The 21,652-nt window shown below is 42.5% G+C and overlaps 1 protein-coding gene across 10 annotated transcripts; it reads right to left on the reverse strand.

The window, feature by feature from the left end:
- Positions 1–41: 41 nt before the first annotated feature.
- On the reverse strand, positions 42–21,548 carry acacb (acetyl-CoA carboxylase beta). 10 transcript variants are annotated; one of them, XM_085786891.1, is made up of 54 exons: positions 21,483–21,526; positions 17,970–18,535; positions 15,198–15,330; positions 14,946–15,084; positions 14,692–14,801; positions 14,480–14,561; positions 14,261–14,359; positions 13,996–14,105; positions 13,766–13,876; positions 13,465–13,674; positions 13,209–13,379; positions 12,969–13,130; positions 12,718–12,881; positions 12,177–12,327; positions 11,990–12,093; positions 11,820–11,901; positions 11,581–11,726; positions 11,343–11,493; positions 11,124–11,258; positions 10,267–10,413; positions 9,980–10,168; positions 9,761–9,861; positions 9,577–9,665; positions 9,342–9,466; positions 9,143–9,256; positions 8,861–8,974; positions 8,673–8,762; positions 8,459–8,577; positions 7,962–7,985; positions 7,218–7,358; positions 7,027–7,126; positions 6,825–6,932; positions 6,673–6,729; positions 6,363–6,404; positions 6,057–6,272; positions 5,679–5,834; positions 5,193–5,396; positions 4,899–5,054; positions 4,695–4,817; positions 4,329–4,598; positions 4,124–4,221; positions 3,904–4,024; positions 3,706–3,816; positions 3,039–3,182; positions 2,838–2,958; positions 2,654–2,750; positions 2,467–2,563; positions 2,245–2,380; positions 1,969–2,146; positions 1,750–1,862; positions 1,494–1,648; positions 1,190–1,360; positions 788–924; positions 42–238 (listed from the first exon to the last, which is right to left on the reverse strand). In XM_085786891.1, the coding sequence occupies exons 2-54, from the start codon at positions 18,515–18,517 to the stop codon at positions 112–114; spliced, it is 7,299 nt and encodes a 2,432-aa protein (XP_085643017.1). In that variant the 5' UTR covers positions 18,518–18,535; positions 21,483–21,526; the 3' UTR covers positions 42–111. The 10 variants fall into 10 exon arrangements, with proteins under 10 accessions (XP_085643017.1, XP_085643016.1, XP_085643020.1 ...); XM_085786890.1 differs by having other exon boundaries at positions 21,241–21,498; XM_085786894.1 differs by lacking the exon at positions 7,962–7,985 and having other exon boundaries at positions 21,483–21,548.
- Positions 21,549–21,652: the final 104 nt, after the last annotated feature.

Here is a 21,652-nt window from a genome sequence, read left to right on the forward strand (position 1 = left end):
CCCCAGCTTTAATCCTATAAAACCATTTTCAGCCTATTCAATATAATCTACCAGAACAGATCTTTTATTATTTGTTCTCTGTAGTGTTAAAACCTGATAAGGCCCCTCAGCTTAACTGGCGCTGGTGTTGTCCACAGTTGTGAGCAGGTGCAGAAGCTTGGCCCTCTGGGACGGGGAGATGCTCTGGCTCATGTGGATGATGCAGTCCATGGCTACGTCAGGGTTGGCCTGCACCAGGCTACAACACAGGAGGAAAACAGTGACACAGACAAAGCTGTTAAACATAATAGGTGAGAGTGAGGAGACAGTACGAATGTCTATCCAGTGAAATTGCATTGAAAGTAACCGATTCTACAATCATCCCTCTGCACTTTGTTCTGCAATTTTATTTTGTTGTTGAAGAAAATTTGACTTTCTGTGTCCCCTGATATACAGAGGACACTCAATTTCGGTTTCCGACCACCATGATGACTCTATCTATATTAAATGAGTGTGCCAAACCCAAAAAGCATCCTAGAGAGGTTTCAGTGAAAAGCAGTGAGGACTATATGGGAAACTCCTTGATTTATTTGAACAGTCAGTGAAATTAAAATTCTACAGGCAATTTTAGCTCAACGTGGCTGAAGAGATAAAGTGACTCACTGAGCGATTGACTGTGTCACTACTGGGTGACTTAGGATAGCATTTCCCCTTCACTGATTCCCGAGTTCATTAAGACGTAACACATCAATCATGCTGTTAATGGTCCTCAAAATGTTTGTGTGTGTGTGTGTGTGTGTCTGCATACCTGCGGATGTGCTTCAAAGTGTTTTCACGTTTCAAGTACTTGATGTTCTCTCGGATAGCTGATCGAGCGCCGTCCTCTGTGGACAAATGTTTCTCAAGCCACTCGACTACTGCTTGGTTATTATCCCAAAGGTAAGCCTGGGAATCCAAACAGACACACCTTCAAATCTCTTACCGGTTCAGTTTTTAAAAATGAATTGTTAAAAGTTATAAAGTGTCACTGGGCACTGAGAAGACGAGCATGAAACAAGCTTTAGGATTTTGGGTCTCTCTAAGAATGACAGGTAGATAAACACGGAGCAGCAGAGAGAAAAACTATTGTGAAAGCTACACTCCGTGCTTCTATTGCATGCTGGGTATTGGCAAAGAAAATAAAAATACACTCTTGGTGTCATTTCATTACCTTGACAGTTCCCTCTGTTTCAACAAACCAGCGTCGCAGCATGGACTGCATGTGCCCGTCACTGAGGTCCTTGTTGGCCTGCAGAATCTCACATTTCACCACCTGCTCCAACAGGAGGCGACGCAGACGCCAGTAGAAGAAAGTCCGCACGTTCTTCCAATCCAAAATATCCTGTCAAGAAGCCCATTGTAAAACAAGTTACAGCAGCTTGATTCTCCTCCGAGTGCAGTTTAGTTTTCTGCAGCATACTTTACACACGTATTCCCTCACTTAACATCAGTGTGTTCATGAAGTGTTCACTCACAGTGATAACTCCCTTCTCCTGCATCCTCCCTGGAGTGTCATGCAGGTCTACAAACTGCACCGCCACCTGGTGGTAGATGGGCGACAGGAATTCCTCCCTTGCTTTGAGCTTCAACTCCAACTCTTTGCATCGTTTGTCAGGCAGCTCCGGTGAAGCTGATGAAAAAGAAGAAGAGCTCTGAGTCAGCAATAATACAACTACCGTATCAAGAAAACAAGAAGAAGTGACCATATGAGTTAGGATGAATAGCATTTACCAAGCTGCTCAACCAGACCGGCATAGACTGAATCTAGTCTTCTCATGGTCTTCAGAAGGTCTTTCCTCCTGAATTTGATCTCCACTGTCCCCTCAGCCTCCAGCACGCCCCCTCTGGACAAAAAAACACACATCAGGGAGATAAAAAGCACAAACTTATCATCATAAATCTGTTTTTACGTTTAGAAACCTATTTTTGTAACTATTAAAACTCACGTACCTGCTCTCCCTGTCAGCATAGAGCTCCATACACAGCGGGTTGATGGTGGGGTCAATCACCACCCAAGACCCTCCCCTCAACTCAGCATGAGGTGGGATGTACACCAGCACTGGCTGGTGGAAACCACGCAGGGCATCAACTATATAGGCCCCAAACTTCAATATCTGGTCATACATATCTGAGAGAGAAATTGGCAAAAGAAGAAGTTGTTTTGTGACTGTGTCATGATCTGTATGTTGTACAGTCTCTCTGTAGTGTTTAGCTTTAATCCTATACCCTTCATTCCCCCAGAGAAGCCCCTCCAGTTGGCAAACACCATGAGAGGCAGACGTTCACGGTTGAAGTCGCAAATGGCCTGAGCCGTTTTAAAGGCTGAATCTGGAAACCACACCTGGCCCGCCTGCTGCAGAACCTAACACCAACATCAGAAGAAGTGAGAATCTCTTCTACTCAGAAAAGTCTTTTGTATGATGTAAACATGTGGAGAGATTCACTCACTTTAGATTCTGAGTCCAGGTTGGCTGGATCAGCAGGGACGGTGAACTCGACTGTGCGTGTTTCAACAGCAATGACACCAAGAGGGATTCCCCCTAACCTGTATTGGTTCAGCAGTGTTAAAACTCAGCTATAGACTTGAGGGTTAATATACTCATCTAAATAGTTTTGTGAATATAAACACATTTACCGAGCTCTTCCCGCTACGACTGTCTGAGCCCAAGACTCCATGATCTCCATGAAAGAGCCGTGGTCGAAGAATCCGCTCTGCCAGGCGCCTTTCACCGCTAATGACACCAATGATGAATATTTATAATACAACAAACAACAGGAAAATTACCTGAAAATGTGGGAGTTTAGATCATGCAACTCACTGGGGTGAGGTCTCCCCGCCAGCATCCAGCGAGGGTCGTACGGTGCTTTTGTAGGAGTGAATTCTATTTCTCTGTCTATTGGATCTGTCGTCGCTATGACAGGCACAGGGGAGTGTTTGTTCTGTGAGGAGAGAAGAGGAAGTGAGTGATGTGGTTCAGTGACTGTACAGTATATAGATCTGGATGCAACAATATATGAACCTTTGGCATGTAGGAGAGCCACTGGAGGATCGTAAAGACGCCGTCAAAGTCATCTGGCACGGTGGTGTGAGTGACTCCATTATTGTGCATAATCTGGACTCCTCCCAGCTGGTTGTTTGAAGTGTAGACCTCTCTGCCCAGAACCTGTGCAGATACAGGGAAATACATTTCTTTAGTTGAGTTCAAGTTAAATTTTGAAGCCATCATTTGTGTGACCACTTCTTTCTGTGGTGCACCAAAGTCATTTTTTTCACCAGCTGTCATCTGTCTGGAGCTATAATTTTCAAACACACTGCAAGAACTTGGCTCTCAAAAATGAAGGGAAAACAATAAATAGGGAGAAATATTACTTTACTTTATCCATTAAATTGTGTGTTAACTGAACAAGTTTGACCTGCTGAGATTTCTAAAATGTGTAAAAGCTTGAAACAAGTGAAATGCTTCAACATAAATATTATTGCTAATGTTTATCTGTATCTTTTGACAGCATATTTTGCCTCACAATACCAATAAGTCTCCCCTGTTTTAGCCTCAATAGTTTGCTTTCACTGCTGCATTAAACGGCTACAAATTCCCCCAGTATAAGCTAAACACAGTGGCTGTGATGTCCACATTCTTATTTATTGTATATTCATGAAAAACAACAAGGTGGGATAAACCAGCAAACCTTGTTCAGCGCTCCTGCTCCTGTCAGGATAATGTGAGAGTTTTCCACCTGGATCACCCGCTGTCCCAAACGGACCAGATAAGCTCCGATTCCAATAGCGCGACACGTCACCTGCAAGAGTATAAAGCTGCTTAAAAAAAGAAGTCAGAGAAGTTGACTGACTCTGTTTGTCGAGGGAAGTCAGATCCAGACTCTCACCATACTGATTGTAATAATCTCTTCATAGGCCTGAGAAGATTCTCCAGCGATCATACCAGACCCTCGCAGGTTCTCAACCCCAAGACCTTCATCTTTCCCGATGATGTCAGTGATGATGTACCTGTAACAGATGGGCATGTTGGTAATATTAACAAACTTCTGTTGCCCCACCGGGAAAAGCATCAGGTGGGCATTAACGTCATAAGAATAAAAACTCTACCTGGACTCTCCACCTTCCTCTACATGTTGACAGTGAACTGAGTTGGTGGAGCTGATGCGTGTGTAGTCCTGTGGCGTCAGGTAGAGGTACTTGAAGCCCTGCAGAAAGATGTGGAAATGACTTATAATAAGAAATGTCAAACCGCACATACACATTGCCATTTCCTCTTCAACTGCAAAGTTGAGAAACATATCTCAGCAGTTACCTTGTAGGGGTCAGCGGGGTCAATCCATGCCACCTGGAACATGTGTTTGACTTCTTCAGCCAGGCCGATGCGTGCGCCACTGTTTGCCGAAATGTAAATGCGGGGGATGCCCTCAGCCCGAGCCAGCTCCGATGCCCTGAGGAACAGCTCATCCTCCTGAGGACCAAATGAGCCGATCATGTGAGTGATGTCATTACAGATGACAATGATGTCCCTGCTGTCTGGGCACTCTGGAGTCTTCATCTTCATCTTGAAGGCCACCATTCCCATCTGTGGATGAGGTTATAGTGGTTATCAGTATCATCACACTGAGCAGGAATGAAGTACAAGTGTAGTAGTTCATGTAAATGTCCTAAAAAAGCTCACATCATTGTCTCCAGGCTGACGGTTCATCTGCACCAATCGACCCTGTGGGTCCAGGACAAGCTCGGTGCACATCAGTACGTCTTTAGGGCATTTGTCCCCTGGACCCCACAGCTTGAACAGAGCCTAAAAGCAGATTTTCAGTTGAGTAAGACCCCTTTGAAAATCAAAGACAAAAATATTTCAAATTGAATGAGTTATCAGTACTTGTCTGAACATCTCAGGGAAGTCATAGACATATGTCGTGCCAAGAGTTTGAGCCTGGAAGCGTTTGGCCTGCAGCAGGTCTTTTGTCACATAGGGAGTGTTGATCAGCATGCCGTGCAGAGGACCCTGCTTGTCTCCATACGACTGGAACGTGATCTGCAAAGCCAAAGACAATGAGGTGAGTAAAGTAAATTTTTATATGGCACTAAATAAGCATCCATAAAAACACACACACACACACACACACACACACACACACACACACACACACAACACGACACACACAGTCCTCACCTGTCCAGAACTCGGATCAGTGACTTCCTTGTACAAACTTATGTCCAGATAATAGCCAGACTCATTAGTGAGAAACAAGCGGATAGGAACGGCATTTCCTGTTGGCGTCAGGCGGATGTTTATCTTCAGCTCCGCCTGCAGGACCCGCAGCTTCCAAAGACGGCTGCCGTAGCGCATCACCATAGAGCGGACAGACTCCTCTATCTGATGGAGCCCAAGAAGAGAACGAAGATGTTAACAAGACAACTGAGTGGGGAATCTGATCAATTTCAAGGATTCAATTAGTTTGATGTATGTGGATTTTTGAAGGTAAAATCCCAACAAAACATTAGCACCACATAAAAAATATCAACTGTTAACAACAGTAAAATATTTACAGGAATCACAAGCAAAGAAGTATCAAGCAAAAATAAGTGAAATAAAGAAGTGAAATACAGATAAACACTTCGTAGATGGTAGCGTATAAAGTATGTACTGGACACTGACTTTAGATGGGTCCATGATGACAGTTGGGACAAAGTTGAGGAAGATGTGGTTACAGTCTGTGCGGACACTGGTGTTACTGAAGGCCACTTCCAACTCATCCATGGCCTCCAGTAGGAGACGTTCTCCCTCGTTCTGCAGGTACTCAAAGGAGGCTTCCTGGTTGTTTATGGAGGGAGATTTGATCGCATGTTAATACTGACGGACAGAAATTAGCATCTTGATATAATCTGGCACATTTACATGTTATGTCCATTAATGTGCACTGCCCCACTCAAATAAACAAATAAAACACCAGCTAGAAACAGCACCATCTAATATTCTTTAATCAAGCTATCAAAAGGCTATTTTTGAGACAGTTATTAAGCTGTGCCCTCTGACCTTTGTAATGAGATCTGAGTGGCGGATAATGGCTCGGATGAAGAAGCGGTAGTCAGTGACTTCAGCACCCTCCTGAACCCGAGCAGCACCTAGGTAGAGGTGCATCTTGTGGTTGGCACAGGGAACAGCTGTCAGGTCAAAGTTCCTCATGCGGTTGAGCTCCAGCTGAAAGGCTAAAGCGGGCTCCAGGTTGCGGTAAATACGATCCTCCTGGAACTGAGGAGAAGCACAGACGGGGCGGGGGTCAACAATCTCCTCAGAGAGCAGCATGGCTCATCAAGTGAATCCAGGTTTCTTAACACTCACCCCGTCTCTAGCTCTAAAAGTGAAGAACTTGGGAAATTCTCTCTGGCAAAAGAAATCATAAAAGCTTAACATAAGTACAAGTAGTAGAGTATAAACAAAAAACTTAAAATGAGGCACTGGTTCATTCTCTTCAGTTTTCATCACAGTAACAAATATTTTCTACGTGTTTTCACATGATGACCATCTATGGTCTACTGTGAATGAAAAGGTTAGATGAAAATTTGGTCATAAACGCTGTAGAGAAAAGATTATATACACATGTATGAATGATAATAGCAGGTCAACGAAAATGATTCACTTGGTGAATTACCTTCTGCGCAATCAAAAATGTGATCCTCCTGATTCCATACTCAAACAGGATTGTTCTCTGTAAAAAAACAAAAACAAAAAAACACCATTTTCATTTCAGTTATTAACTTTCATAAGAATCAGCTGTGTCTTATACTATATCTGAAGACTGACCTTTGACTGGGCGAAAGCAGTAAAGGCTGTGACCAAGGCATCGTCATCCTCTGTGTCTGCTGTTTTTATGGACACATTAATGATGTGGATTGGGTTTTCCTTCGTATTCTGTACGGGGCAGAGGAGAAACAAATAATCTGCAGAGACACAGATGAAAACAGCCTTTTTATTCACAGGTTAGTGACGCTTGCACAGCGCTTACCTTGACGTTTTCCTCCTCATAGAGACTGGAGCAGGACTCTGAGAATGGAGCACTCTCCAACAGTGGTTCAGCAAAGCTGGAGAGAACTTCATCAAAATTCCTGCAAAAAATGAAATAACACATCAGCATGAAAAAAACAAGTTTTTACTTTGATCTACTTATCTTTGACATTTATAAATAGCCAAATTCACCTTTTAAAGTCGTCAAAACACTGGAAAGCCACCATAGCACCCATGCGTTGGCAGGGTGGAGACAAAGCTCCCTCCAGGAAAAGCTCACTGCCCTGCCGCCTCATTTTAAACTGGCCTGATGCATTCACTGGCAGGGGAAGCCTGAAAAAGAGACACACACAGGCAGTGATAAGAAGATAGGACCACTGAATTATCATATAGAAAGCTTTGCTTTAGGGAAAAACACTGAACAGCCAAGAATACAAATATTGGAACAGAGAGCAATTAAAGCAAGTTTGGATAAAGTCTTATGTGTTTATATCACAGTCACATTGAGGTGATTCATTCATATATTGAATTGGGAGGGAATAGTGAATTATTGTTACCATGAATAATTGTTACTGTTTCCAATTGAGGTGCAAATCAAGAATCAAAATCTGGTGCTGGTGAATACAGGCTCCCCATTTGGTGGCAATCGATAAAATCTCAGGCTTGAAGTTTTTAAGAGGAACATGAATAACATTAAAGATGTTCCTGTCAAAAAGCTCAGCGTAGCTTTGAAAGTAGAAAGAAGCACAAAAAAAATGGAGAAGCTCAGATAAACAGTGAATTAGGGAGGACTTGTTAGAGGAGTCCTTAGGCGAATATTTCTGGTTTCACAGGACGGAAGGAAAAATCAACACAGTGCATCCAGCATGCATTGCTGTGAGACATACTGTACACGCAATCAGGAGGTTTGGCTGGCTGGGAGGAGCTTTACTCTACCTGTTCAGAGTAGGGCTGCTCCCTCTGAAATAAGATGATTGACAGGTGAATATTAGCAGTGGATCAAACTGCACCCCTTGCTCGAGGCATTATGATTAGATATAAGCAGTTTCTGATGCTTTGCACATTCATATTAATGTCCAGTGGGGAAAAAAACACTGCATTCACAGTTAGCCATAAGCTGTTATATTATAGCAGTAATTTATAGAGGGCTCTGTGCCACTGTACTGAGGATGACTTTGATTTATACTGATATACTGTTGAATTATAAATCAGGACAATTTAAGATGAAATGATGACCAAGAGCCGAGGGACACTTTAAAAATAGGAATACTTTGGTTTAATAAAAAGCTTCTCAATCAGTTGAAGCCTGCTTGGTCATCAGCACAACTTAAAGGTCTCAATCAACAGAAGAACTGAGTCAATATTATGTGCCCAATCATTTGTCTGTGGCTACAGAGTCTTTGCAGTTCAGCGCAGCGAAGGCAACATGTTACCTGTTTGGATGTGATGATGGCAACATGAACTGGAAGTCTACGGCGCATGTTCCATCCGGCAGCTGGTGATGCTGGATGCTGTTTAGCTCATAGGCGATATAAGCTCTGCGCACATACACCTGAAAGTTACGACAGCAGAGTGAGTCATTATCACTGACTGAGCAATAAAAATGCACAAGGGAGAAATCCATCCGTGTGAATCTGCCGACCATACCTCCAAGGCAGCCATGCACACAACTTGATTGGAGTGATAGAAGAAATTGGGCAATACATCAAAAATGGAGGTTTCAGAGAGAATGAGTTTCTGTGGGAAATGAGAAGAAGTTAAATTCATTTGACCACCGCTGCTTGGCTGCCATCAATAGATGATCACAGTTGAACCAGTCCTCACACACAGCTGACCTTCAAGTTCTCTGGGCAAAACTGGTGGCCATACATGTCAATGGCTGACAGGAAGATGGACTCCACCTGGTTGTGTCTCAGTTCATACGACGGCAAATGGGAGGCAATCAAGACCTATGAAACAATATCAATCGATATAAGTGGGATAATCTCACAGGAAAAAACAATCAGTTTTTCATAAAATATCCCTTCAATGCAACTTAAGGTTGGATTGACCTGGCAGATCATTGTGCTTCACCTATATACTCAAAGGTGATTGAGTGAGATGAGGTTTGTCTTTACCTGTCTGGCTCTCAAAGCCACCTTTGAGTTCTCCATCTTGCTGAGCTGTGTGAGTTCATTCAGAATAGCCATCAGCTCATCTGCCAGGGTGGGATCTCTTCCACACAGTTGGTCCTACACAAAGTTAAAGACACACATCACATCAAAAAAAATTCATGCAGGAAGAATGATCGATGTGCCCACATGAGTGAAGTCTTACTATGAGCATTGTGACCAGGATGTTTTTCTTGGAGACTTGGGCATGAGAAAAGATGTACTCCAGAACAGGACTCATGTCAGGTTTGTGCTGCTCTCTCAGGTTGATGACACACTTGTCATAGTGAGCTGTTTGAGAAAGAAAACAGTAAAAGTAATTCGACTAAAGCTCAACTGCACTTAGGAGGAAGAAAATGCCTCATTTGGAGTTGTCAGTTAAGGCTGAGTATTTATGTCACCTTGCTGAAACTGCATCTCTACTTGCAGGTAGCGCTTCAGCACATCGAGAACCACAGACTTCATATAACCACGGACTCCACTGCGGTACCTGAGGAAACCATGTGTCAATCGATGCAACACCGATATCATTCATGTGTTGAAACCACAGCACAAGCTGCATGTGATGAAAATGAAAACACAAACCTCTGCACCAGCTGTACAATACTCTGGGTGTTCATGAAGAACACCTCTCGGTCAGCCTTCCTCTGTAGTGTCGCTGCATGGCTGTCCAGAATATTTGCAATCTGGAATGAAACAAGGGAAAAATCATTGTGATACATTGACAAAAGTGACCGTTTGCATTTAAACAACTTGCTACGTGGCACAATTTCAAGCAGCACTGTGTTGTTGCATGGTTTTTACCCTCTGACTGGGGAACTGGCAGAGGACAGAGGTGATGTTGCTGGCATACTGAGCCATGACTTTACGGATATCTTTCTCAACACTGGGTGGAATCCGACTCGCCACACTCGTCATGATCTCCTGGAGCTCCAACAGCGGCAGGGAGGGGTCTCTTAGAGTCTTCATCAAAGTAGCCACCCACTGTTTTAGCTGCAAAGATGAACATAGAAACCCCCAAATGCTCATTACATCAATAAAACCTAATGATGCCTGTAGTCCAGCATCCTATGGTGGCGGATGGACTTCACCTTGCTGGTGAAGTACGGTTCTTCCAGGCAGTAGCCATCCATGACTTTAACCAGGTTTTCAAGCACGCTGTGGAACACCTGGTGAAGCTTTTCCCCAATCATGGGCAGTGGCTGCTGGGGCGGCAGCGTAGCAGTGTTGAGCTCCACCTGTGACAGAGGAAGAAATTGGAATGAACACTGTCCATTATTATTTGGAATTAACAACAATATATATAGTATTTACAACATGGGAAAGAAGAATATCCATCTTCAGGATGTGTAAGAGATTGGAACAATTAGGAGACTAATTTCTATACTGTTAACAGTAGGGATGTCACGATTATAGATTTTCTTGGTACGATTATTGTCAGAGAAATAATCACGGTATTATGATTATCACGATTATGCATTAATTAATTTAACAACACTAATAATGTGTCAAATCAAATATAGTCAAAATATAATTACATTACTAATTATTTACACAAAATATTTTAAGTATCTATTAAAATATGACCAATTATTAATCCGCCAGGGGAAGTGTTTGAAATATTCAAGTCATTCATTGTCATCTATACCAAATGTTTAAGTTAATTTTAATCTTTTGTTTGTTTGTTTTTTCCAAAATTACAAATGACACTCTAACATTTAAATTCCTACCAATTTAATGTTACGTTAGTTAAATGGACCAGCATCTGCGCATTTACCTTTACTTTGGCGCACATCTGCCGATACGGTTCTGACATCATCTTTTTTTGGAAAGTGACGGTATTTGGGAATCTTTAGAATCTATTAATTGTGACGTTTAATACTGCAATTAATTGTGAAAACAAGTAATTGTGACATCCCTAGTTAACAGTGATTTTGGGATCATATACCCGATGTATACTGCTGGGGTCGTCCAGCTCCATGCGTGCCACCACGCAGCCAGGCTCCAGCACTGCGCCAGGTCTCTTGACAAAGTGGATACAACCAGACTGCTGCACAGTCAGAGTCATCACCATCTTCATCACCTGAATCCACAGTACAAATATCCAGTCAATGAAAATACCAAAATACAAGACACATGTGAAATCACAGGCACGGTAAATCTTTACCTCAATCTCAGCGTAGGTCTCTCCTTCAACAATGTGACCCCCATCCTCAATTATGTACTGCAGCAGTTTGCCAGCAGAGGGCGACCTTAGCACCGTGGGATCTTTCTCCTTCTCAAACACGCAGGTCTTGTTGCCCACAGTGATGCGGTAGCTGCAGGGTTCAAATGGTTTTAGAAATGAGTAAATAACCAGAAGGAAAATAAGAAAAAAGTGTGATTGTACAGAGTAAAAGTCTTGCCTGTCCACTTCCTCTTTCATGTAGGTGGTGTGGCTGCTGCCATCGTAGGACAACAGAAGACCTCCATCACTAAGCCTGTGAACATCTATCTCGATGTAGGAGCCGTTCATCATGATGACATAAGTTGTTGGGGACTGGCGAGCCACCTGGGGGTAGCATTTATTCATGACCATTTATTGATTAAGAAGGGTAAGAGGTTGAGTCGAACGAGGAACATGTTGAGGAAATAAAGCAGATACCTTGAGGCAGAACTTCACTCCCTCATATATTAGGTCCAGACTGACAGAGTTGAGGAGACTGGCTGCAGGCAGTACCTGGCCTCTAGGGATGCAGCAGAGAATGATTTTAGAAGTCACTTAAATGAGTAAGAACTGCAGGGCATTGGTAAGAAGAGGTTGTGTCGACTGACCTTTCCAGGGAATGTAGGTAGTCAGACATGCTCTTTCTGAAGCTAGCATCAGCAACATGTAAAGCCCCACAGACAATGCCCAGCATGGTATCTGGTCTCTCAGCCTGCAGAAAGAGCATGTGACTCAAATGATCCAATAAAACAGAGAAGCCACACAAACTCTGGCATCAGATCTTCAGTCTTTTACCTGCACTTTCTCTGCAATCAGATGATCAAGCCATCCAGTGTCAATGTCATTGTTTCTGAAGCTTTCTGTCTCCAGTAACTTAATGAGGTATTCAACCGTCGTCCTGAAGTCGCCTCTGATGGACAGCTCTTTCATAGCCACCACCATGTTCCTGAAGCATAAGGAAAATATAACATAAACAAACATGTTCTCTGAGATTACGAATTAATCAACAATAAAATTATTAGATTTCTTGTATTTCCTTCAGGAAACTTTAGTAGCGTATTTAAAACAACACTGAAAATGTAGGACAACTGAATTATTTGAAAAGGTGTATGGCATTTTGTCTTCTAAGATTTTATTGTCCTGTTGGCAGGTCATTGCTTTTTCAACATACCGGTAGTTTTATTACATCAAGAGGAATTGCAACATAAAAGCAGATTGGCATTACTGCCTGTTGCCTCAGAGCTGACGAGCGTAGACACACGACAGCTATAATTGCTAAATATCAGATATCAGATATCAGATCAATCAGCCACAAAAAGAAAAAGAAAAGGCTTACGAAATGGCTTCTTCACGGTTCTCGCCCCAGGAGAAACAGTGTCCGAACTGTGAGTCTGCAAATTCATGCAGACCACCAGTGGCGCCCACACTGAAATAACCCCACACGTTTTTACTGCTGCGGAAGTTCAACTCCTGCACGGTGCCAGAACTGGGCTTGAACCCCTGTGATTGATGACAAATGGACGAAGCAACTTTATAGCATGTCAATGAAACTGTGTGTTTTAAAGTGTTGATGAAACTGAGCTTTACCTCATCAGGGTTCTCACTGGTGATGCGAGCAGCTATGACGTGCCCTCTTGGACTTGGTGTGCAGTCTGGAGTCTCAAAGTTAATGATGGTGTCGCCCCACGGAGTTTCTCCATAAAGCAAACGGAGGTCCTTAATTCTATGAAGGGGAACTCCCATCGCAATCTATTATGGATGAAACAATGAGTTATAACCGGAGGGATTTAATATTTATTGTGTGAGTGTCCAGTGACAGAGGTTTACCTGAAGCTGAGCAGCAGGCAGGTTCACATCCCCGATCATCTCCGTACAGGGATGTTCAACCTGCAGTCGAGGGTTCAGCTCCAGGAAATGGAAACTTCCATCTTCAGAGAAGAGATACTCCACAGTACCCGCACTCACATAGCCCACCATCTTGGCAAGACGCACTGCATACTGACCCAAAAAGAACGAGGTGACTAAATGTAAAGCTCAGATAACCAGATTGGTAATAGGCGTATATTCATTAACACAAACTAACCCGTTCCATTTGCTCAAACGTTGAGGGAGCAGCTATGGTGGCCGGAGCCTCCTCTATGATCTTCTGGTGCCTTCTCTGGATGGAGCAGTCTCGTCCAAACAGGGAGATGGCGTTTCCATACTCATCAGCCAGTATCTGAACCTCGAGGTGTCTGGCATGCTGAGCCAGCTGCATTATGAAGATGGGTGACCCAGGTACCTCTGTCTGAACCTGCATTCACGAGAATCAAAGAATTAAGAAGACGTATGCTAAATTACAAAAAAAAAAACTGGTATTAAGATGGAAAATGTAAAGAAGGAACCTGTCTGAAGGAACTTGCAAAATCCTCAGAACTTTCTACTTTTCGGATACCCTTTCCACCACCGCCCTCCGAGGCCTTGATAACAACTGGATAACCAATTTTCTCAGCTCCCTGCAAAGACACAAAACATAAAATAATATAAGACACTTGCAGGAAAACTAGAATTTTAGGGAAAAAAAGAAACTAATGTAACGATATTGATGTAACTACTTAATGATTAATATGCTTACCGCCAGCCCATCATCCACATCATGAACACAGCCCTTTGCATAGATGTCTGGAGGAACACTGATCACATTGTCCAATCCTTGGTCCTCCTCTGCCCAGTCCACTCTCAGACCTGGAGCACAAAGACACGCCAGGTAAGACCATTAAAACGCTGTTACATATACAACACACGCCACATCTGGGAATCCAAACCCTGTGTGGACAGCACAATATGTCCAAACCCACATTATGTGAAGTGAGACGGTGTGTGTGGAGGTAACACATCACCTGATCCGCTCCATGGTAGCGTGGGAATGTCAGCACTCTGGGCAACAATGGATGAAGCCACCTTATCCCCTAGAGCCCACATGGCCTTGCTGGATGGCCCTGACAGATACGTTAAGTATTAGCATAATTAAGTAAAGAGTTTTGACACAGGTATAAAGCAGCCAAATTAAAATAATACAAATATTCTGAGTTTTGATATAACATATTATGTCTATATACCTAAGAATGATATCTCTGCTTTGTTCAGGAGCTCGGGCAGTTTGGGATTTTCTGACGCATGGCCCCAGCCGGCCCAAACCGCCTGTAAAGAGTAACAAACCAACAGAATAATCATTTACACAGCTTTTTATTAACAAGTAGTAAAGTCAAAAAGGAGAAGTTCAACTCAGAGGACACAGGGAACAGCTGTGTAGATGATTGTTGAACCGTACCTGCACTGGGATTCTTTTTGCGATGTCCACTATCAACTCTACATTGGCATAGTTGTTATTGTTGGGCCCACCAGGTACAGGCACATAGTGATCCGCCATTTTAATATATTCTACAAGAGAAAAAAACAGACACTTTGAATTCATTCGGTTAATGTTCACAAAGAATCACTTTGATCAAACAGCTGACTGTTTCCAGTCATCATCCAGATAACCGATTACTGGCCAATAAAAAATTGCATCAAGCTCACAATGACCTGCATTGGCTTTCAAGTCTTCGGGGGTAACCATGACCACAAAGCGAATTGTCCTCTCATTGCGAAACATTTCGTAGGCCCAGCGACGGATTGAACGCATACATTTGACCGCAGCGATGCCATTGTTCGCTATCAGCACCTGTGACGGAGTCAGAAACCTCTTTAGCGGCTTAAAACAGATAGAAATGGGACAATAGTGCAATGTGATCAATCAATGAGATTCAAAAATACAGGAAGGACTTTTTCTCTTACCTTTTCAATGACACGGTTGCCACCAAATCTGGTGACAAACTCAGCAGGAGAGGCCACAGTAAAGTCCCTCTGCAGATCCATTTTTCTGTGTTCACGTCCTTTTCTCACCAAGTGAAGGCCAGACATGCTAGGCCTGCAGAGGAGAGCTTGTGGTTAGTTGTCCCGCTCAATAACACAGCAAAACACAGCCACCTGGATCTATTCAGTTTTACACATTAGCTGCAACATACAGTATATTAAACAATCCAGAAAACTGAAGCATGTATATCAATCTCCATAAAGTTAGAACCAGACAAGGAAGAGAGACACAGACTACAGAGCTCTTCAGCAACCACAAACTGAATGAGAGCAACAAGTAGCCTAAACAACAGCACTGAAAATCAAAATATCAGTCAAAGTTCAGCCTGTCCCTGCAACAGGCTACAGACAAGCCCATTTATTTCTGCCTTTATCTTCAAAATGGCACTTTACCGCCGCTCTTCTCAGAAATGCGTCATTCCAACCAACTGTTATTATTTATTATCAGAAATTAGACCAAGACAATCAGTCTCACTGTCCCTTTTTATCAGTTGTTCACGACAGCCAAGCCAATAAAAGTAAATGTGTCATACACACTGTACCTTCGCCCAACTTTGTGTGCTAACAGGTGTACACTGTAGTTTGAAACAGTGCCTGGAGAAACCATTGATTGAACACTTATATCCATTAAGTATATAATTAGTTTTAGATCAACAAAGAAGTCAAGTGATAATATAAGTGATGAATGTACCTCTTTACTGTGCTGGGTGTTTCAGTGAATGTAATAATGTAATCACATAAGATAACAGGTCAAGCTGTTGTAACTGAAAACATAAACTCAGTTTTTATGCTACTGAAATGAATTATCTAATTTAGCTCTCTGTTGGACGATAGATTCTTTCAAGAACATAAAAACAGCTACATGATTAAATACAAAAGTAGTAAAACTGAAAACACTGAGTTGGCTATTTTATTGTTTATCATTACAAATACCATAACACAAAGGCAACAAAGGCACTGCATTTTCCATGTTGTGCAAAACTTGAATAAACAGAATAAGACCATCAGGTAATTTACATACCATCATTATCTGTCCTGTTCATTCCAGTATCTCACTGCAGTTGCACCACAAGCCACTTGTACCTTCATAGAAATTCTGTGCTCTGTAAAGCTATCGTTGAGAAATAACCGTGTTTCATCAGTGAGCTACAGTACATTGTGGAGCCGGAGAGCAATTCCACCCCGGGAGCTGATATGAACTTTAAACTTAACTCTGTATTGTACAGTCCACTGTGGAAATCCAGATTGCACTTGGTTATTGAGGTAGTTTTTGATAACCTTTTCCAGCTCCGTGTCATGCACCTTCGATCCGCTTTTTCCAGCACGTGTTGCACAATATGACAGGGTGAAATTAAACAATAAGATACCGAGTAATCAGTAAGTATCTATTTAAAAACATGACTTCAGGACAAAAAGGGTATAACTTGCTTTCACACAGCACATCACTGTCCTGGTCCTCTGGTGTGTTTCACTGTTCTCCACATTAGAGACTGCACGTTGCTGGAGTGTTTGTTTTATTTCCTCAAACTTACATGTGCCAAGACGAGCGCCGGACTGTTACATAACAACCAGCAGAGCGATTCTTCCTGTTCAAGAATTTGTCTGCATAAGCTGCTTCAACATCTGCCGAAGTTTAGAACGAGATAACTGTGCATACTTTAGTGTTATTCCTGCCGCTCTGAAATGAAGCATGTGATAACTGTCTAAAGAACAAACATTGAAGCGAAAGTATCAAATTACAAACAACAACAGCTTCAAACCTCTTCCTGTGACTTGCCTTTGGAGATATGGGAACAAGCTGAGACTTTGGCAGCCACTCTCCTCCATGATACAGCCAACTTTATTGTTCCTCACTACTTAGTGGTAGAGATAAATTTCAACTTTTAAGACCAAAACAAAGAGACCGTTACAAAGTGCTTCCTCCCAGGCACTCCCTCCCCTCTCTCCTCCCACATGTGCAGCAAAATATCAACAGATTCCCTGTGACAGATCACAGGCTGCTCTTTACAAATACACAACGAGCTGAGGTTAATACCGGCACAAAAGGATTTATTCTACTTCATTAACAAAAGAAGGCAACAAGTATCCAAACAAAATATGCAGTCAAAGATAAGGGCATGGAGAAACTGAAACCTTTATGAACCCACAACACTTTTTTAAAGGTTTTTTAACATGCATTTTCCTTTTAACTATTAAGATGTTTCTAATGCTGCAGAGAAAATTCTCTTACCGTCCTGCCTTTCATGATGATCCCCACAAGTCCCGCTAAGACACATACCCCCATGCACGAGTCAATCCAACTAAGCCTATGAAGTGTAGCACGTCGCTGTGTGCAGTTGATCCTCCATGATATCACATACTATCACTGGGTAGAAAAAAAGGAACTGAACTATGCCGAGAGGGATAGAAAAAAATAAAACAATTCGTGAAGGATTTCTAAGTGTTTTTGTTTGCCGTAGTGTGACCTGGCGTCACACTACAGGTTTCAAAGTCACCTCTTGTTCCAATAATAGAGCCGAGGTGTTTGGCATGCGACAATAACAGCTCGATGCAGTCAGGTGATAATGCACAGCTTGTGGAGACAGGGCAAGTAGAAGCATTTCACCTATGTGTGGCCACATGAGGGAAGTCCTGAAAACCTGCCAGGCCCTACCAAGCTGACATTAAATTGGCACAAATAAAAACCAGTCTTACTTGATGCCTGTGGAGCTGGACTGTGGGACGGCAGAGGACGCCTGCTGAGGGGCAGATTTCAGGGTGGCGCTCGGGGGCTGAGATGTACCACTTGGAGGTTTGGTGACCAGAGGCTCCTCATCTGACGAGTTATCCTCCGATGCTCCGAGAATGAACTTCAGGCGTTCCCTCGCCTCGGGCCCCGAGCTGAACATTGGCCCTTTGGATTTGTAGGGTTTCTGGGTGGTCAGCGGCGCAGATGACGCGTTTGAATTTACTTCAGTCTGCAGAGGCTCAGGATCCACTGTTTTGACATCGGGCCCTGCAGACGCACCGTCGGCCAGAGGACTGTTACTCTCATTGTGTGTTGAGGTAGTGGGCGCTGTCGACAGGGAATGTTCGTCTGGAGGAGGGGAGCACGCAGCAGACGTGTCCTCCTCGGCTGCAGGGGGACCACCTCCAGACAGAGATCCCACTCCTTTTACGAGCATCTCCACTGTCTTGGTATTAATCCTCCACAGCAGCAAAAATATCCATAGGATTAATCCTAAAACTGCAAACAGGAGCATTCAGACATCTTCCTGTGACTGCAACAAGAACAAGAACAACAATTATAATCTATACCACACAAAAAAAGAAATCTACACATCTTAAAGGGGAGCAAAGTCTGACCTCAGGAGAGCACTGCTGCATATGTGATAAAAGTTGGGTAAAGATTTTTGTGGCTCCAGACAGAGCTGTCCAAAATCTGAGGAACTGCCTCAAGCGACGTCACATGAGTCAGTGTTGTTTGGGGCTGAGGTCTACAAGTCTGCTTCTCATCTCTGCTAGAGAAGTAGTGGCTCAAAATAACACATCCAAATCTGTAGTGACTTGGGTAGAGCTGCATTGTGGGTAATATACGCGTACAGTTCTGATGAGCAAGAAGAATATGTTGAATAAAACTAGATGATACCTCTGGGGGGGAAACTGCACATCATGAGTCTGATAATGTCATGGCAGAGCAATACTAAATCAGGGGAGCAGTCTTTTAAAAGATGTACAAAAGCACTTTATCAATCAAGTATTAAATCAGATTAATTTGTGACAGACAACCCAGTTATTGTGTATAATTAAGTAATATTTTGATAAAGTGAACTTAAACGGTGTCACCTTTACATAGGCTACTTTATACACTAATCACCCAATGTGTGTGTGTGTGTCATTTCTTTTTTTTTTTTTTAGAGAGAGGTACGCTTTTAATATTGCAGGAGAACTGGTTTAAACCACATCAGTCTGACAGTAATTTTATTTATTTTTTTATTTTTTTACCCCCTAAACAATAAAACATTTAGTTAAGATATGGCACAATACCAGCAATGGAAAAATACAGATATAATTTTTTTTTAATTAACTTCAATAGAGAAGAAGAAACATAAGAACTGGGATGTATATTAGAAAAACACAAGTTGATTAGAGAATATCAACACATATGGGAGGTTGAACTAGCAGTAGTAGGCCTATATTCTTTTTGTGTGTTCAGATAAGGGAAAACCCCAATGTTTTGTTGCTTAATAAGGATCATTCTGTTGTGTCCCTTCAGTTAGGTCGTCTTTTTTCAACAAAGGAGATCCACTTTGACCATATTTTATTAAATCTGTCCATCTGTAGATTAAGTGAGTGTGTGATTTTTTCCATTCGATATATGTCGTCAATCGTGTCCATCCATTCACTCACTGTAGGAGGTTCGGGGTGAAGCCAGTGTAGTGATATTTTTCTTAGCTATAGTTACCATAATTATAAAAAGATATCTATTAGTGTTTCCAGTAATAAAATCTGATTTGCCTAAGATAAAGGTTTCAAATTGGTTGGGTATCTTTACATGAAATATCTCCTCCATTGTTTTATGAACCTCTGACCAAAAATTCTGCAACCCTGGGCATTTCCAAAATATATGCCAATAATTTGCATCTCGACCTCCACATCCTCTCCAGCATATGGGGTCTTCCCCTGTGTGTGTGTCATTTCTAATTATTTGTTCTATATATCTCTATAGCATGTCTCTCCATTTAGCTACTATTTTAGTCCAAGGACATTTGTCCTGAGGTGAGGGTCAGTTGCCCTCTCAGGACTCAGGGGCATTCTGGGTAATATGAGATAAGGTCTGTGGGTTAGGCTCAACTCAACCACAGACTGAGGAAGGAAGTTCAAAATTCTTACTTTTGTATCAGTTCAGTTTAAAAACACCTATGCTACTGAAGTGCAAAGAGTCATTTAAATAAAGTTAACCAATTAATTACACTTACATTGTAGGCAATGATTAAAATTTGTCATATTCACACTTTTCTTGACTGTGATTCTTAGAAATCAATGAAGGACTACAGCTACACAGTTCAGTGTGCCAGTAGGACCTGGCAGGCTACATGCTCCAGCCAGTGTCTCATAAACAGCCTGTCTGTAACAGCTGACATGAGAGCCAAGTGTGGCTGCTGCTTCATATGGGGTAAAGGTCAACACCCAGGGAATGAAGGCTGAAGAGGAGGAGGCAAAAACATCCACACAAACAGCATTAATGAGCACCTGGAGGTACCAGAAATCTAGAAGTAAAAATAAAAAGGACATATCAATGTGCAATCCATGTGAAAAATGTACAGATTCTTCACGTTACTCAAAGTTCCCATGTCAAATAAAACCCAAATATATTAACATGCAGCCCATGTGAAAGCAGCAGACAGGGAGGCATTTGTCCTCAAACGCCCCTTTGATCTTTTAAAGAAACAAATGAAAGACTGAGTCCATCACTTTTACATGAATCACATTGCTTTTACTATGTAGCTATTTTTTCTATTCATTTCATCAAAAAAAATGTCATGTCATTAAAAATCAATGCTTCCAGTTAACACTGAAATTAGAGGTTAGTTACTCCAAACCCCCAGTTCATAATAAGGATAAATTAGGTTAAAGTGCACCACATGATGACCTCAACGAACTGTCAAATGGACACATATGTTATCAGACTGCATGTGCCTCTTAAACCTGCGAGATTGAACCAAATAACTAAATACATGCGCTGACCTCTTCTCTCAACACTTGTCACCCTGAATGACATTAAAGGGCTGCAGGGTCTCAGTCAGATCTGAGAGAACAACTACAGTTCAATACATTTTTAGTCAGCAGCAATAAGCTGCTTGTAGAGACTTAACGTTGGGCCAGTTTGTTTCAGCCAGACGCATTTGAGGATTAAACTGTTGAAGTGAATTGTGCAATTTGTAATAAACTATATATATTTTAAAAACACGCTACTTAAACTTACCACTACAGGTAAAGGACAACATTGCTCTGGCGTTGTTATTGTTGCTCGGCTAACGCGCTAGCTGACAGGAAGACCACTGTGTTTTCCTCATAACTTCACAGGTCCGTTGTTTTTGAATTAAAATACTTTCCTCGCGGCCGGTTGGCCTCGACCGTTGGTTCAAACTCCGCTGTAAGTTAACGGACCACTGGGTGAGGATTTAATGTCTCATGCCAGCTGCAGCAAATGTCAAAACTACCTACCACCGGTCCAGTCTCTTTCGGTACCACCACCAGCGACAGCAGCCCCTCCACCTCCACACCACCGCTGGTCACCTCCTCCGACCCAGAGACCCCTCCTCCCTCACATAGTAAACATAGTGGGGGGAGGGCCTTGGGAAGACGGAAAGATCGTATATGCGTACGATGCATCA

This window comes from Trachurus japonicus, chromosome 9 (genome assembly GCF_045865225.1).
Source record: "Trachurus japonicus isolate A0001 chromosome 9, Traja_1.0".
Classification (NCBI taxonomy): domain Eukaryota; kingdom Metazoa; phylum Chordata; class Actinopteri; order Carangiformes; family Carangidae; genus Trachurus; species Trachurus japonicus.

Coding starts and splice junctions, on each gene's coding strand:
- acacb (XM_085786891.1), bottom strand. CDS start 18,517: ATGCTCCTGTTTGCAGTTTTAGGATTAATCCTATGGATATTTTTGCTG. Junction 14,360..14,479: donor AGCAGAGATATCATTCTTAG/GTATATAGACAT, acceptor CGTATCTGTCAG/GGCCATCCAGCAAGGCCATG. Junction 7,359..7,961: donor AGCAGCCCTACTCTGAACAG/GTAGAGTAAAGC, acceptor TCTCTTTTTCAG/GCTTCCCCTGCCAGTGAATG.